Source organism: Microtus pennsylvanicus, chromosome 6, assembly GCF_037038515.1.
Source record: "Microtus pennsylvanicus isolate mMicPen1 chromosome 6, mMicPen1.hap1, whole genome shotgun sequence".
Taxonomy (NCBI): Eukaryota; Metazoa; Chordata; class Mammalia; order Rodentia; family Cricetidae; genus Microtus; species Microtus pennsylvanicus.
Window position 1 is genome coordinate 95,551,427 of NC_134584.1, and position 15,717 is coordinate 95,567,143.

Here is a 15,717-nt window from a genome sequence, read left to right on the forward strand (position 1 = left end):
TTTGGATGTTGTTAAAGCAAACCTCCGTAATTAGTCTATATTGATGAAAATACAACTAAAAACGTGTTTTCTCCTTTCTTCCTCTGTTCTTCTGAGACAGCATCTCACTAGTGGCCCAGGCTGGCTTTGGATTTATAATCCTCTTGCCTCAGCCTGCCAAGTGCTGGGATTAACAGATGTGTGTCATCGTACCTGGCTATTTTCTTTCTTAATGCGACTAAAAACTGTTAAATCATAATACTAGGCTTCTACTGATTTCCACAGGAAGACAATGAAGAATCGTTATATGGAACTCTATGACCTTAATAAGGATCTGCTGAACGGATATAAGATTCGATGTAACAACCATACTGAGCTGCTAGGAAACCTGAAGGCCGTGAACCAAGCAATCCAGAGAGCAGGCCGTCTTCGTGGTGAGTCTTTCCTGGCACTGGGATTTGTCTGTGATGTTTTGAAAGATGACAATTATGGAAGATTGTAGCTCACAGTGGGTCCTAAAGCAGCCTGCCTTCAACACCCCAGAGCTGGCTGCACCTGGGTTTCTCTCACTCAGACCAAAGGCTTTAGTTTCCTCCAGACAGATTAAAAAAAAAAGTCTTATGAAGCACGGTGGTGCATACCTTTAATCCCAATACTCAGAAGGTAGAAGCAGGCAGATTTCTTGTAAGTTTGAGGCCATCTGGTCTTAAAGTGAGTTCCAGGGCAGCCAGAGCTACTCTGTCTTAAAAAAGAAAACGAAACACAAAAGAAATAAAGCCCTGAGCTCCTTTTCTAAGATCTTGCGGTAGCTGCTAAAGTGGTGGCTCTCAGCATGTGGGTGGCAACCCATAGGATCCTTCACAGGGGCTGCATATAGATGTTTACATTACGATTCATAACTAGCAGAATTACAGTTATGAAATAGCAAGGAAATAATTTTATAGTTGAGGGTGACCACAACATGAGGACCTGTATTAAAGGGTCGCAGCATTAGGAAGGTTAAGAACCACTGTTCTCAAGGAAAACTTAATGTTTATTGAGGGGAACATGCAGCCTAGTCTTGGATCAGCATAAGACTACCTATCCAGTGGGTTTCTTGGGCAAGGCACCGTGGAAACGGACTCTCACCTGGCAAGGATCGTAGTTCATGGGACATGTAGGGATTGCAAAGTTCATGTAGCTTGCAGGTTCTTTTCTCTCTCATATTGGTGATTTTTGGGTGGTTTTTAGTTTTACTTGGAATAGCTGTAATTTTCCCTGGATATTCTGTGCTTTCTCGAATATTTTCTCCTAATATTCAACAGGGAGCTAGGGCTTCCCAAATCTCTTATCTGAAATTACGAACTATAACTCCTAATCCTGGGAGCTTTGTACATATGAAAAAACAGCACTTGGAACATTAGCCATGTCTCACAGGCATGCACACACAGAATAGGGAAAAGGCCTCAGGAATACACATAGTATCAACTGTTGAGAGTAAGTTCCATGGATACCAAACACATAGAATCAATGATAGGACCTAGTATGATCCAGTGGGGAAAATACAATGTGAAATATGGGATGGAGAGACCCATCTTTACCATACACATAAATGTTAAATCATAATACTATATTAGTGGAAGAAGTATGGTATAGTGAGATCAGAAAAGAGTGCCTTATCAAAGTCTGCCTTTTACAGAGAGGTTGAGACATGGGACCGTCTTGTGGAAAAGGGAACTGTATAAAAGTATATCTTTAAGACACAAAAGAATTGTTTGGATTTAAATATTGTTGTTTTTAAACCATTGTACCCATGTCTGTTACTTTTTAACTTTGTAACCCCAAGTCGCCGCCAGCTGACATAAGAGCAGGACTCTGGATGGATATTTAGACCTGCAAAACTGCTGAATTCTACGTCTAGAATAAGGTTATGTAGGGGGTGGGAAAGTGTGTTTGGGGAAGCATAAAGGAAATCAGTGGGGGCAATAATAATAATTATGGTATATTTCTTAAAATATGATGTATTTCTTAAGCCAAAAAAGGAGCCAATAATAAAGCTGTTAATGTAACCTTGGTTTAAAAAAAAAGCAAAAAACTCTGTTTAAGTATAAATAAAGACAGCTTGATCTGATATTCAGGGCCACTTGAGTGCAATCCACTGGTGGTTAGAATTTTTCCTTGCGCTGATACCTCTTCCCTGCCTCAGGACCTGAACCCGAGCCAAGGCTGAACCCCAGCAGTTTATAATCCAAGGAAGTAAATAGTCTTCAATTAGAAAAGAAAAGAAAAAGACTGAACACTAACTAGCCAAGTGTCCATTTTGGAAGTATGGAGAACAGGAAGCAGTAACCAGCCCGAGAGCTGCTGTTCTGACAGCGCTCCGGCCTCTCGAGTGGTCTTCACTGGGAGTGTGAGCACTGATTCAGCTATACACACCTGCTTGGATTCTGGCTTGAGATGCTCTCCAAGTTTGTTTTGTAATAAACTCAGTCTTTTCTAGGTTAACACATTAGTAAAATTTATGTAACTCAAGCAACTCTTTTCTACCCTGGTTTTATGCTGTCTTCAAACTGGCTTTTCATTTCATTTCTTTTCTTTTCTTTTCTTTTTTCTTTTTTGTTTGGTTGATACAGGATTGAACTTTGTAGCTCAGGCTGTCCTGGAACTCGCTCTGTAGACCAGGCTGGCCTCAAACTCAGAGATCTGCCTGCCTCTGCCTCCCAAGTGCTGGGAGTAAAGGTGTGGGCCACTATGCCTGGCTTGGCTTTTAACTTCCCTTTTGATGTTTTTTCTTACACAGTTGGAAAGCCGAAGAACCAGGTGATCAGTGCTTGTAGGGATGCGATTCGAAGCAACAACATCAACACACTCTTCAGAATCATGCGGGTGGGGACTGCTCCTTCATAGGAGAGCAAGACCAAAGAAGGAAGCTCCTGAAAACGGTTCATGTCTAGGAATCCAGGCTGATTTGCTCCCAGTCACATCCTGGCGAGTCCAGGTTGCTAAGAATGAAAGCCACTGTAATGTATATAACTAAACACAGCTGTTCATCTGAAAGTCAGTCTCCTTTCATTTGACATCTATAATACTTTGCTGATTTGTATGAAATAGTGTGGCTACCTTAAAACATCAGGGTGTCAGAGTTTAGCTTGTTCTTTTATATAAGCTTTTATCTCCTTTCTCCTTGAAATTGTAATTGAATTTTAAAATTTGAAATGGAGTATTTACTTTCTTATTAAAAATAAAAGATACTGGTCCTTGTTGATTATAAATTACCACCATTAACAGAGATGCACAAAACATCTTTATTTTGTGGGGAAAAACAAAAATACAGACATTCAAAATTTTTAATCATTCAAAGATGTGTGTAAACAAATTTATATTAAGGAAAACAAATTTGAAGGCAGTCTGTCGGCAGATCTCCAAATGCTTCACTGCCCGCTTGTGTTCATTCTAAGTACCTGAAAGAGACTTGCTTAAGGAGCACTCAGGTAACTGTTTCATTCTTGTATGCAGTGGTGGCTTTAAGTCACTCCGTCAGAGCCCTGCCTGCAAGGCTGCCTAGAACCTTGTCTTTGTCTCTTCCCACTAGGAGAAGGGGCAGAGAGCGCAGAGAGGAACCATGCTTCCTAACGCAGTGCAGGGCAGCCATGCTGGCACACTCAAAGCAACAAGGCCTTGTCGCAGGGTGAGATTTCAACTGACCTTTGTATTTTTCCACAATTTTAATTTTGTTTTAATTTCTCAAAAATGAACATGCATATTTATATAATCTGAAAAGATAGGAAGCTGTTATCTTCGGGGGAGACCCACCTTGAGGAAAAGGAGTACAAGAACTGGAAGTTCAGAGCTGGACACGGTGCTATACTTCTGTAATCTTAGCAGATGGGGAGCTAGGGTGTGCACAGAGACCCTTCTCAAAACACCAATAAATAAGAAAACAAAGTAAAAAGAAGTTAGAGGCTCACTACTAAGGACAGAAAGAAACATGCCATTCATTGGTCACACAGAAAGTAGCATAGCTTTTACCAAGAAGAGGTATTAAGAATCCACATTGACTCTTGCCCCATGCCCAAAGCAGCAGTCAGTCAGAATCAGGAATGAAGCAGAGTCAGAGCTGAGGCAGGTTCATTATGCAAACCCGACAGTGTACCTGGACAGACAAGCGGAAGCTTTCAGGCTCCCGACCTGTGCACCACATTAAAAATACTCTATGTTCAGTAGCCTTAGCTTATGGAATAGAACGCCTTTATTTTAAACTGTAATTTTTATAACTGACTTATAACACTTTATACTGTATAACTGTACAAAAATATCTCCTCAAAGTTATTTTCAATTTTTTAAAAAACTTTCTGAAATTTTTATTAAAAACTAAGACACACACACTGGCTCAGGCTCACACACTTATGATTGCCATCTTCATCACTGCCTTCCCCCTGTGTTCTGTTTTACTGTGATCTTCAGAGGGCAGTAACATGCACAGAAACGCCAGCCCCCATAGCCACCCTTCCTCTGGAGTACCTGCAGTCACCATGACCATGAGTGATCTGGCTACAGGAATCCTTCAGCTCCACTGTAAACTTATGGGCCCGCTGTCATATGCCATTTATCTCAGTGAAACATCAATGATGTGGCACATGACGGATGACAAATAGCAACTGTCATCAGAACAGAAAGCAATCTGCAGGTTCTGTTGTTCTTGCAGGCCAGGAGGCTCAGCAGAGACAGAAAGACCCTCCAGGGTTCTTTCAGTCTTGTAAAGGTCCTGCTGTGGCAGACCATAGCAGATGGGGATAAAGGAGACACAGGTCTCCAGAACTGGAGAAGCTGGGTGGTGCTAACAGATATATGCTTTGGCTCATAGGATGCTTTCTTTAGCACTTTCCCTGGGTCTTCGTGGAGTTAATCCACAAACAAAGTGTTAGCTAAGTTCAACTCATGAGGTCACATCAGAAACCAAGGGAGCTGGATGCAGTAGCTTACTGCTGTAATCCTGCCACGGAGGAGCCTGAGGCAGGAGGGCCTTGAGTTAAAGGTCAGCCTGGCCTGCAATGTCTAAGAAAAATCAAACAAAACAAGGTAGAAGAAAGCAAGAATGACTGGAGGCATAGCAAGTCTGGATTAGAGTCCCAGTACCCCAAACAGGGAGGAGGGGGTGCCTTCCTTTAGTCTGCAGCGATTCAGAAAGCACAGGCTTCAAAATTAACCATTAGCAACAAAGTATGTGTAGTCCTACCTGAGCGGTACTCTGTGGTTGATGACGCTGGAGTCCAAAGCAGTGTACATGGAGAATGCCCATCACTGCCCGGCATGGGAAGACAGCCCTCAAACTCGCTCTGGATAGTCTTTCTTTCTTGTTGAAACAGGGCCTCAAACTTACAGATCTGCCTGCCTCTGCCTCCCGAGTGCCGGGATAAAGATGTGTCGGCTCTCCCCAAACTTTCTTTGATTTTGAGACGAGGTCTACTATTGCTCAGGTTGGCCTTGAGCTCACTGTGTAGCTGAGGGAAGAACTCTTGATCTTGCCTCTACCTCCTAAGAGCTGGGATTAAAGTTTCATGCCTCCTCAAGTTAGGTCTGGATATTCTTATCATTATTTAACAGTTACTTTTTTATGCTTAATATCAGAACACCTAAGACTTGTAAGTATCCATTAGGCTATGATGTTAAATGTGTTTTACTTAGTGGAACAAAGCAAACAAACTGAGTCCATCAATGTTAACAGACAGGCGGTACTTGGGTGGAGTCTGAAGACACGAAAGAGAAGTGTGGATGAGAAATTTAAAGGCCCAGTGCTTTTCCTATTAGTAAAGTCCACACTGAAACCTGCAAGGACAGACAGAAATCGAGACAACAACAAACGGACCCGGGGTGGGGTGGGGACATGTTCAGCCATCATGTGTGTGCCGTAGTGGGAAGAGCTGTGTCACAGCCCCATGGAGCAGAGCAGGGAAAAGAGTGGAGGCAGAGTGAGGCTTCCTGTGACTCTGACTTGGCTTTCTGGTGCTAGTCTTTAAAAGAAGGAAAAGGCAACAAAATTTACACCTGGCCCGCCAGCATTAAGGAACCCGGTCACTGGGAGGCTAGACTCACAGAAGCCACAGCTCTAGGTTTGGAAGGCAGTGGATGAGCGGTTCTTAACTGTCCTAATGCTGCAAACCCTTAAAACAGTTCCTCTCATTGTGGTGACCCCCAGCCATAAAATTATTTCGTTGCTACTTCATAAATAGTTTTGCTACTGGAATGAATCATATAAATATCTGATATGCAGCATATCTGATATCTGACCTCTGTGAAAGAGCCAAGACCCGACACCTGCGAGTAAATACAGAGGGCAGTAAGCAGCCTGTCCTCGTTCTCAGCCACATAATTCCCAGGGCCAAGGCAGTTTTCAGCCAGACCTTTCCCAATGAAGCAACACTACCCACGTGAGTAAACAGTCCTGAGAGCCAGGGTGGAACTCGGGCCACAGTGGGGAGCAGTGCAATGACTCAAACTGTCACAGCTCTCAGACTTAGCATGAACCGGATTACACATGCTTCGACAACCACACAGAAGAAGGGAAGACTGTTGAACCTTGAGGACTTTGTGCGAAGTGAAGCAAGCCAATTATGAAGGGATAAATACTTTATGACTCAGGAGGCAAACAGTCAAGAGAGAAGAGGCAGTAGCGAGTGAGCTGACTATTCACAAGGCACGGAATTTCACTTGGGATACGATGGCAGTGATGGATGCTCTGGAGCACTGCCAGTGTGCTCAGTTCCACCGACCTGGACATGCAAGAACTGGTGCGAGTGGTGGCTCATGCCTATGATACCAGAACTTGGAGGCTGAGGTGGAAGGGTCAGTAGTTCAGAGCTAGCCCGGGCTACATAGTAAAACCTTGTCAAAAACAAAACCCTCAAACCAAAAAATAAAAGTTATCCTGCTACATTTTATGTTACATATATTTTACCACAATAAATAAAAAGTCACCAAAGTTAGAAGTTGCTGAGGCAGTCACTATAGAACCAAAAGAACTGAGTGTGTGCATGTGTGTATGTGTGTGTGTGTGTGTGAGATGGGGGTTAAAAAACCAAGAGATAAGTACATAGCTGGAGGCTGATGTCTAGGTTGAGTTCCATAAAAGGATGACCAAGATTTGTTTTGTTTTGGGACAGGGTCTCACTATATAGACCACACTGACCTTGGAACTGGAGGCCCCTCCTTCCTCTGCCTCCTAAGGTTGGTGTTACAGTTTGCATGCACAGCACAGCCAGTAAGGACAGCCCCTCTGGAGGACGCCCTCAGCCTGCATGCTTTCCTTCACTCCACGAGGACTCCAGGTTTCCCAGCACGATGAAGTGATGCTGGTTGGCTTTGCCCACCCCTGTTACTCATAATAGACAAAGGCGAAGTCCCAGAAACCACTTCTGTTTGGGAAGGTTTTCTTTTGCTCTAGGCTTCGGTGGTTAATGTGCTTCACAAATTTCAGAGTTTCTCTGTCTCTGTAGACCAATGCCAAAGAATTGTTTTCTGGATTCACTATGAGCAGCTGCAACGGGAAACACGAGATGTTAGAATGCAGAGCTCATTCTCAGCCCTGCAGCCATTCACGCTCATTTTCCACGGCGAGTATTTAAGTCGGGGGGTGCGGGAGTCTTTCAAAGATCCTTCATTAGGAGATGAGCTTTTCGCCGTCAAGACATTTTCCAACAGGCTCTGACTCACTAGCAACACTTAGAAAAGAGGAAAATTTGGCCTAATGCGTTTGTTCCCAACTGCCTAGAAAGATTAGTGGGCAGAAGCCTCTTAACCCACAGGTTCTCAGTAAGGTGGAACAATGCTTGGTGATTTTTCTTCCAAAGCCGAGTATGTCCTTGTAAAATTAGAGCCACTGCAAGGCAGGCCAGCATGAATTTATCAGCTAAGAGCACTCACTGAGGTTTCTTGCCAGGCATGGTGGCTCACACCTGCGATCTCAGCACTTGCTAGGTGGAGGCAGGTGTGGAAAGTATGAGGCCAGCCTGGGTGAGATAGTGAGTTCTAGGCTGGCCTGGGCCATATAGTGAGACCTTGCGTCAAAAAAGCCAAAATCAAACCATCAGGTAAATAAATTACCAGGTGTTTTAAGAAAAGAACTTTTTCAAGCTAGGAAAGGGAACTAGCTATGAGAAGGGAGACTCTTACCTCTTCATCTTCACCCTTGGCAATGTAGGAAGTAAAGCCGCCATATTCTGGCTCCCAGCCTGACAAGGGAAAGACAAACAGCACTGAGCTCACCCTGGACAGCAAGGGCTCTGGGTCATCTGTACTGGCATTTAGCACCTGCTGCTGTGGATTCCCTTTCCTTTAAACACCTCATTTCCCAGACAGCTAAACTTGGAACACAGGCTTACTTACTAACATTGAATGAGAAAATTAAAGGAATTAAATGTTAGATACGCTGATAAGGGCAATTATACTGAAAAAAAAATAGACCCTGCTGTTGTGGTGGAGAGCTAGGGAAATAATTAGGTATGGTCTACCTTTCCATCCCCAGACAAGAGTCTGATTTGGGGACACAAACTCATGATCCCCGGCATCCTCTAGAACTGTGCGAGCATGCCCACAGGAAAGTGCTTATGGTTGGGTCAGCTGGAGGGAGTCCCCCTGGAAGCCTGCCTGGACTAAGGAGACAATTTATTGCCTTGCCCCTTCCTACCTTCACAGCCACAGTAGAGAAACAGGTCCAGGGCAAATTCAGTCTTGCTGTTGTCGTGGACTAACGTGTAGTGACCAGTCTTCCAATGCCTCAGCTCCCCCTGGCACATGGGAACACCCGACTCTAAGAAAACACAAGACAACGCCCAGCACATTATTTACAACTTTAACACACATGCTTGACTGCAGGGAATACTGATTAGGAATGACAGAACAGCATGTGGAAAGCATTCCCATAGCCCTTCAGCTGCAGGCCACTGTAAAGTCTCGTGATAATCTGCAGCAATCAGGTCTCACTGGGTTTCACTGTCTCTCCTCTCTGGTCTCTAGTGTGGTCTCTCTCATCTGAAGCCTCCAGTAGCAGCTTTCAGGGGCTCCCCCTCTTCCCTACTCCATTCCCTGAGGGCCTCACCTCTTAGGACCCAGTTTAACTCTTTCCTGCCAATCCAGTCAGCTGTCACTTTTAGCCCACCTCCATTCCTTCACCAGCTGCAGATACCTAGAAACCCTTCCTACCAGCCCCTGCCCGTGGCCTCACCCTTGCCACTACACACCTTGTCTTCGTCACAGTCTCTTCTTTCTCCCCGTCAAGCCCTGCAGCGGCCTGCTTGCAGAGGCCTTTCCTCTCACCCTGTCTCCCTTCACTAATGACTCCAACTCTTGGTACAGACCCAGGGGCCTTCTAGCCCTTTCATCCTGTCTCTCCAGACTTATTCTCTGTCCTACTGCATCCTACTTGAAAGATCCCCTCATCCCACCACACCTCCAAATCCCTGGGGACCCTGACTCTTACTGCGGAGAGTGCCCCTAGCTCTTTCCCAGAGCTCCTCTCATCCTTTCATCCCAGCCCATCTCTAGTCCTCTCTGCCACCCACTGACCTGCAGAAGCACTCGCTACCAGGGAACTCACAGCCACACCACACTGCTGTGGGATAATGCTCTTGTACACTGTAAAGATTTGCCACTCATATTGATTTAATAAAATGTCGATTGGCCAGGAGCCAGGCAGGGAGTATAGGCAGGACAGCCAGACTAAGAAAATTCTGGAAAGAGGAAAGGCAGAGACACTGTTGAAGGTCAGATGCAGAGAAAGCAAGATGAGAAGGCCTTACTGAGAAAAAGTACCAAGCCCCGTGGCTAAACATAGATACGAATTATAGGTTAATTTAAGTTCTAAGAGGTAGTTAGTAATAAACCTGAACAATAGGCCAAACAGTTTATAATTAATATAAACCTCTGTGTGTTTATTTGGGACTGAATGGTTGTGGGACCAGGTGGGACAGAAACTTACATCTACAAACCATACTTTCCTAGATCCAGAGAGGGCAACAGAAATCAAGAAATAGAATACCCATCCAACAAATACAAGACCAGATATCAACACCTAGAATCACCTCATTAACTACAGATGCCAAGACACCAGCACAAAACATTAACATGGAGAGCCGAGACAAAGTGCCTGTACTGGAACCCCGGAACCCTGCTACAGTAGGTCCTGGGAGATACAGTGCAGCTGAAGCACAGGGCAAGGGCTTCAAGACAGCAGTTATAAATACGTCCAAAGACCTTAAAGAGGACTTAAATATTTTAATGAAGTCTGAGAAAACAAAATCAATGGAGTAAAATAATGAAAACTGTTCAAAACATGAAAGTTAAAATAGAATGACTACAGAAAACCTGATCTCGGGCTGGAGAAGTGACTCAGCCGTGAAAAACTAGGCTCCCAACCAAAATACAAGAAAATTCAATGTGACAAACTGGAAATGGAAAATTTAGAAACTCAAACAAAACCCTCAGAGATAAACCTCACCAATACAGTACAAGAAATGGAAGACTCTCTCAGGCCCCCGAAACAAGGTAAAAGAAATCGATACCTCAGTCAAAGAAAATGTTAAACTAAAGATAAAAACAAGAAAAAAAAATCCAAGTACAAAACAACCAAAAAATCTGGGATATTATGAAAAGATCTTATCTAAAAATCTAAAATAATAACAGAGGAAGGAGAAGAAACCCATGTCAAAGGTATAGAAAATGTTTGCAACAAAATAGAAAAAAAATTCTAATTTAGAAGGAAATGCCTATAAAGGTATAAGAAACATATAGAAAACCAAATAAACAGGACTGGAAAAATTTCACATCGCACATAGTAATCAAAACACTAAATGTACAAAGAAAAACTATTAAGAACTTCAAGAGAAAAGACCAAGCAATACATAACGGCAGCCCCATTAGAATAACACCTGACTTGTCAATGGAGACTAAAAGCTAGAAGGGCCTGAATGGATGTTTTACAAACTCTTAGAGACCACAGATGCCAATCCAGATTACTTTACCCAGCAAAGCTATCAATCACCATAAATGGATAAAATAAAATATTCCACAATAAAACTAAATTTAAGCAGTACCTGGCTACCACAGAAGGTACCAGAAGGAAAACTTCAGTCTGAAGAGGTTAATCACATACAAGAAAACAAGGAATAAACAATCCCAGACCAGTCAATCAAAGGGAGGGGGGACCCACATCATGACAAATCAGTAACAGGAATCAATAAACACTGCTTATGGGTAACTCTTTTTTTAAAAAAAAAAAACATAGGGGATATCTTAGTTAGGGTTTCTTTTTTTAAATATTTATTTATTTATTATGTATACAATATTCTGTCTGTGTATATGCCTGCAGGCCAGAAGAGGGCACCAGACTCCATTACAGATGGTTGTGAGCCACCATGTGGTGGATGGGAATTGAGCTCAGGACCTTTGGAAGAGCAGGCAATGCTCTTAACCTCTGAGCCATCTCTCCAGCCCTGGGTAACTCTTAATATCAATGGTCTCTATTACCCAATAAAAGACCCAGACTAACAAAATGGATGGGAAAACAGGATACACCCTTTTGCTGCATTCAAGAAATACAACACACCACCAAGGACAGACGTCACTTTAGAGCAAAGGGGTGGAAAAAGGTATTTTAAGCAAATAGACTAAAGAAGAAAGCAGGTATAGCCATTTAACATCTAACAAAAGAGACTTCAAACCAAAATTGATCAGAAAAGAGCAGGAAGGACACCAGAAACTCAAAGAAAAAAATCCAAAAAGAGGATGTTTATTTATGCACCAAACACAAGGATACCCAAGTTCATAAAAAAATTGGTAAAATCATATATTGATCCTCACACAGTGATAGTGTGAGACTTCAATACTCCACCCACTATTACCAATAGACAGGTCATCCAGAAAAAATTAAATATAGAAATACTAGAGTTAAATAACATTATCAAATGGACCCAGCAGATATATACAGAATATTTCACCTAAACACAAAAGAATACACCTTCTTAGCAGCTCATGGAACTTCCTCCAAAATTGGCTATATACATGGAAATAAAGTAAATCTCAAGAGATATAAGAAAATTAAAATGCCCCCCTGCATCCCATCTGACCACTGTGGATTAAAGCTGAATATCAACAATAGAAAGGGACTGGAAAGATGGCTTAGTGATTAAGAGCACTGACTGCCCTTCCAGAGCTCCTGAGTTCAATTTCCAGCAACCACATGGTGGCTCACAACCATCTATAGTGGGATCCGATGCCCTCTTCTGGCATAAAGTTGTAATGCCAATAGAGCACTCATACATAAAATAAATAAATAATCTTAAAAAAACCCAAAAATATACAGACCTTGCTTTGTAGACCAGGCTGGCCTCTGCCTTCTGAGTGCTCAGGAGAAAGGCATGTGACACCACACCTGGCTGCCTAATTCTTTTTATAAGGCCATAATTACCCTGACACCCAAGCCACACAAAGACCCAACAAAGAGAATCCCTTCTGAACAGAGATGAAAAATTACCAATAAAATACTTGTAAACTAGATCCAAGAATACATAAAAAAGATTCTCTATCATGATCAAGTAGGTTTCATCCCAGAGATGCAGGGATGGTTCAACATATGTAAATTGATAAATGTAATTTACCATATAGACAGACTGCAAGACAAAAACCACATGACCATCCCATCAGATGCAGAAAGTACCTTGGACAAACTCCCCTTTATGACAGCAGTTAGACAGATACATTAGGGATACAAGGGACATACATCAACACAATAAAGGCAATTTACAGCAGACCCAGTCAACATCAACCTAGAGAGAAACTCAAAGCATTTTCACTAAAATCAGGAACTAGACAGGATGTCCACTCTCTCCACATCTATTTAATACAGTACTTGGAGTCTTAGCTAGAGCAGTAAGACAACTAAATGAGAGACGAAGGGCATACAAATAGGAAAAGAAGCCAAAGTATCTTTATTTGCAGATGATATGACTGTATACATAAGTGAGCCTAAAAACTGCAACAGGAAACTACTACAGGTGATAAACACCTTCAGCAAAGTAGCAGGACACAAAATTAACACAGAATCATCAGCAATCCCCTATATACAAATGACAGACTGAGAAAAAAAATCAGGGAAACTACCTTTAACAATAGCCTTAAAATATCCTGGGAAAACTCCAACCAAGGAAGTGAAAGACTTTTAAAATAAAAACTTTAAGACATTGAAGCAGATATCAGAAGATGAAAAGATCTCCTAGCCTCCTGGATCAGTAGGATTAATAGAGTAAAAATGGGCCATCCTACCAAAAGCAATCTACAGATTCAATGCAATACCACTATAATTCCAACACAATTCTCCACAGAATGGAAAGGGCAATTTTCAGCTTCATACAGAGACACAAAAAACCCAGGATAGCTATAATAATCCTAAATGATAAGAGACCTACTGGAAATGTCACTATCCCCAATCTCAAATTGTACTACAGAGCTACAGTGATTAAAAAAACAAAACAAAACAAAACCAACCAACCAAAACAAACAAACAAAAAAGCAGCCTGGTATTAGTATGAAAACAGACATGTTTGATTGTTATGTTAGGATGTATTAGGATAATGAGTCCTAATGACACTGCAGTCATTTTACTGTTGTGTTCCTTTAGCAGATACTGCTGTTCCCATAGATTAGTGCCTTGCTCAGTCATGTCAGAGAAGCTTCTTCTTGCAGTAGATGGGACTAAGAGACTAAGATTTTCGAACGCTTAGTCCTAAGTGGGATGTCTTCATCAAACCCTCAGGGCCCAGGGAGCTATGCAGAAGAGAGGCTGGGACTATTGCTAAGAGCTAACGAGGATGGATGCCGCCAAACACACAAAAACAATGACCCTAAGTGGATCCTCCAGACACAACAGGACTGAAGCACAGATGAATTCAGAGACCATGGCACTGCGTACACAGCACTGTAGTGAGGTCGTGACAAGGACTGACCATGACCGAGCAGCCTTGGGTGAGAGTGTGACACGGAAAAGGTTCTCTGAGGAAGTGCCACTCACTGTTCAGATCTGAATGAGAAAAGAAATGTAGAAAGAACATTTCCAGGAGAACAGCTAGTACACTTCCTTGGAGTCAGAATGGTAGCAGTGGGGAGAGGAGGACCACTGATGGCAGTAAACACAGGATGCTGTGTAAGCCTTTAGCATTGTTTGATGGTTGTTTTCTGTGTATAGATTTGACCTCTGCCATCTCCTTAGGAGAACTCAGGATCCAGAGTGACAGTGATGTTACCCAGCTAGGAATAAATCACTTGACTGCGGAACGGTAAACATAAAGGGGAGTCCTAACGCCAGCTTACCTTTCTTTGCTTCGTCATCCTGTGGTTCCAGGTCTGCCTGTTCACCACTCTCTGGACTGTGGCTGCCAACAGCTGCCTGATTATCCTCAGGCGCTGAGGGGCTTTGGCTAGTCCCTTCTTCGGTGCCATCAGCAGCACAGGCTGCTTCCCCCTCTCCTTTGTCCTCAACCTCATCATCCTCTGATGGAGCCAAGAAGTGGAGCTTCAGGCCAGTGAAGTTGGAGAGCAGCAAGAACAGGGCCTCGGAGCGAAACAAGCCCATGCACTCCTTCAGTATTTCAGGGAGACTACTTTCTTCCGCTCTCTCATAAAACCTGAAAAGCAGCAATGGCAAAAGCTTCTCAGCCCCACATGTGAGATCACTCATGCAATCAAAGCTGTCATTAGCTTTGAGCTTCTCCCTAAATGATGGCACAACTTCTGAGCATGGTGAGACTCTGCTAGGGCCTGCTGCAGCATGTCCTGGGGAACTCAATGCTAAGGCAAGTGTCCAGTACTGGAGATGAGCTATGCAGACGGAAGAGGGGGCACTGAATACAGATCTGTGATGGTGACCTCTACCTTTTGTTTGGGGGACCACGGCTACTCCATTCCACATCTCCTTTCTCCAAGGCTTCACAGACCTTGGCAAATTTCTCAGGCTGGAAAATAAGCAAATAAAGAAGTTAGCAGCTCTTCCTGTAATCCTCATTCCTCTGGCTTTGCACAGTATCAGCTGGCTGATTCCTAAGAGGTCCATTTGAATATTTCCTCTTATATACAAGATCTTTGGGGTAGCTTGAGTTAAGAGAGCTAAGTGTCATCAGGCTATTCCATTAAGTGTTTGTAAATTTATTATTAAAGATTTTGAGCAAGGTGGTGGTGGCACACACCTTTAATCCCAGCATTCAGGAAACAGAGGCAGACAGATTTCTGTGAGATCAAAGCCACCCTGGGCTACACGAAATTGATTCAGTCTAAAAGAGAACCAGAGCCAGGCGGTGGTGGCTCACATCTTTAATCCCAGCACTAGGGAGGTGGAGACAGCATATGGCTGGGCAGAGAGGAATGCAAGGTGGGAGAAGACAGGAGCTCATGGCATTCTGAGGATTCCTGGGCACAGGACTGTCCATTCGCTCTGAGGATTTGGTAGTGGTAAGAACTAGTGGCAGGCTGCTCTGTTTCTCTGATCTTTTAGTATTTACCCCTATATCTGACTCAGGGCTTTTATTATTAAGACCAATTAGAATTCACACTACAGTGTATGTGTGTGCGTGTGCATGCATGCACATGAACCATTATAGTCCTGGCTGGGCAGGAGAGATGGTTCAGTGGTTAAAAGTGCTTATTACGAAGGACCCCCCACCTTCAGTTCCAGGGGATCTGATGCCCTCTTCTGGCCTCCTTGAGCCCCAACATGCA

The 15,717-nt window shown here is 43.2% G+C and overlaps 2 protein-coding genes across 5 annotated transcripts in view; one reads left to right on the forward strand and one right to left on the reverse strand.

The window, feature by feature from the left end:
* The window catches only part of Bbs2 (Bardet-Biedl syndrome 2), a 353,246-nt gene extending 346,723 nt beyond the window's left edge, over positions 1-6,523 (forward strand). For all 3 annotated transcript variants that reach the window (XM_075976900.1, XM_075976899.1, XM_075976901.1), the window contains 2 exons: positions 265-413; positions 2,759-6,523. In XM_075976900.1, the coding sequence (XP_075833015.1) occupies positions 265-413; positions 2,759-2,865 (256 nt within the window). In that variant the 3' untranslated portion in view covers positions 2,866-6,523. The remainder of the gene's footprint in view (positions 1-264; positions 414-2,758) is intronic.
* Positions 3,250-15,717, reverse strand: part of Ogfod1 (2-oxoglutarate and iron dependent oxygenase domain containing 1) — a 29,397-nt gene continuing 16,929 nt past the window's right edge. For both annotated transcript variants that reach the window (XM_075976904.1, XM_075976906.1), the window contains exons 9-13: positions 14,878-14,957; positions 14,317-14,630; positions 8,642-8,764; positions 8,128-8,186; positions 3,250-7,492 (exon numbers count right to left, since the gene is read on the reverse strand). In XM_075976904.1, coding sequence (XP_075833019.1) covers positions 7,331-7,492; positions 8,128-8,186; positions 8,642-8,764; positions 14,317-14,630; positions 14,878-14,957 — 738 coding nt within the window. In that variant the 3' untranslated portion in view covers positions 3,250-7,330. The remainder of the gene's footprint in view (positions 7,493-8,127; positions 8,187-8,641; positions 8,765-14,316; positions 14,631-14,877; positions 14,958-15,717) is intronic.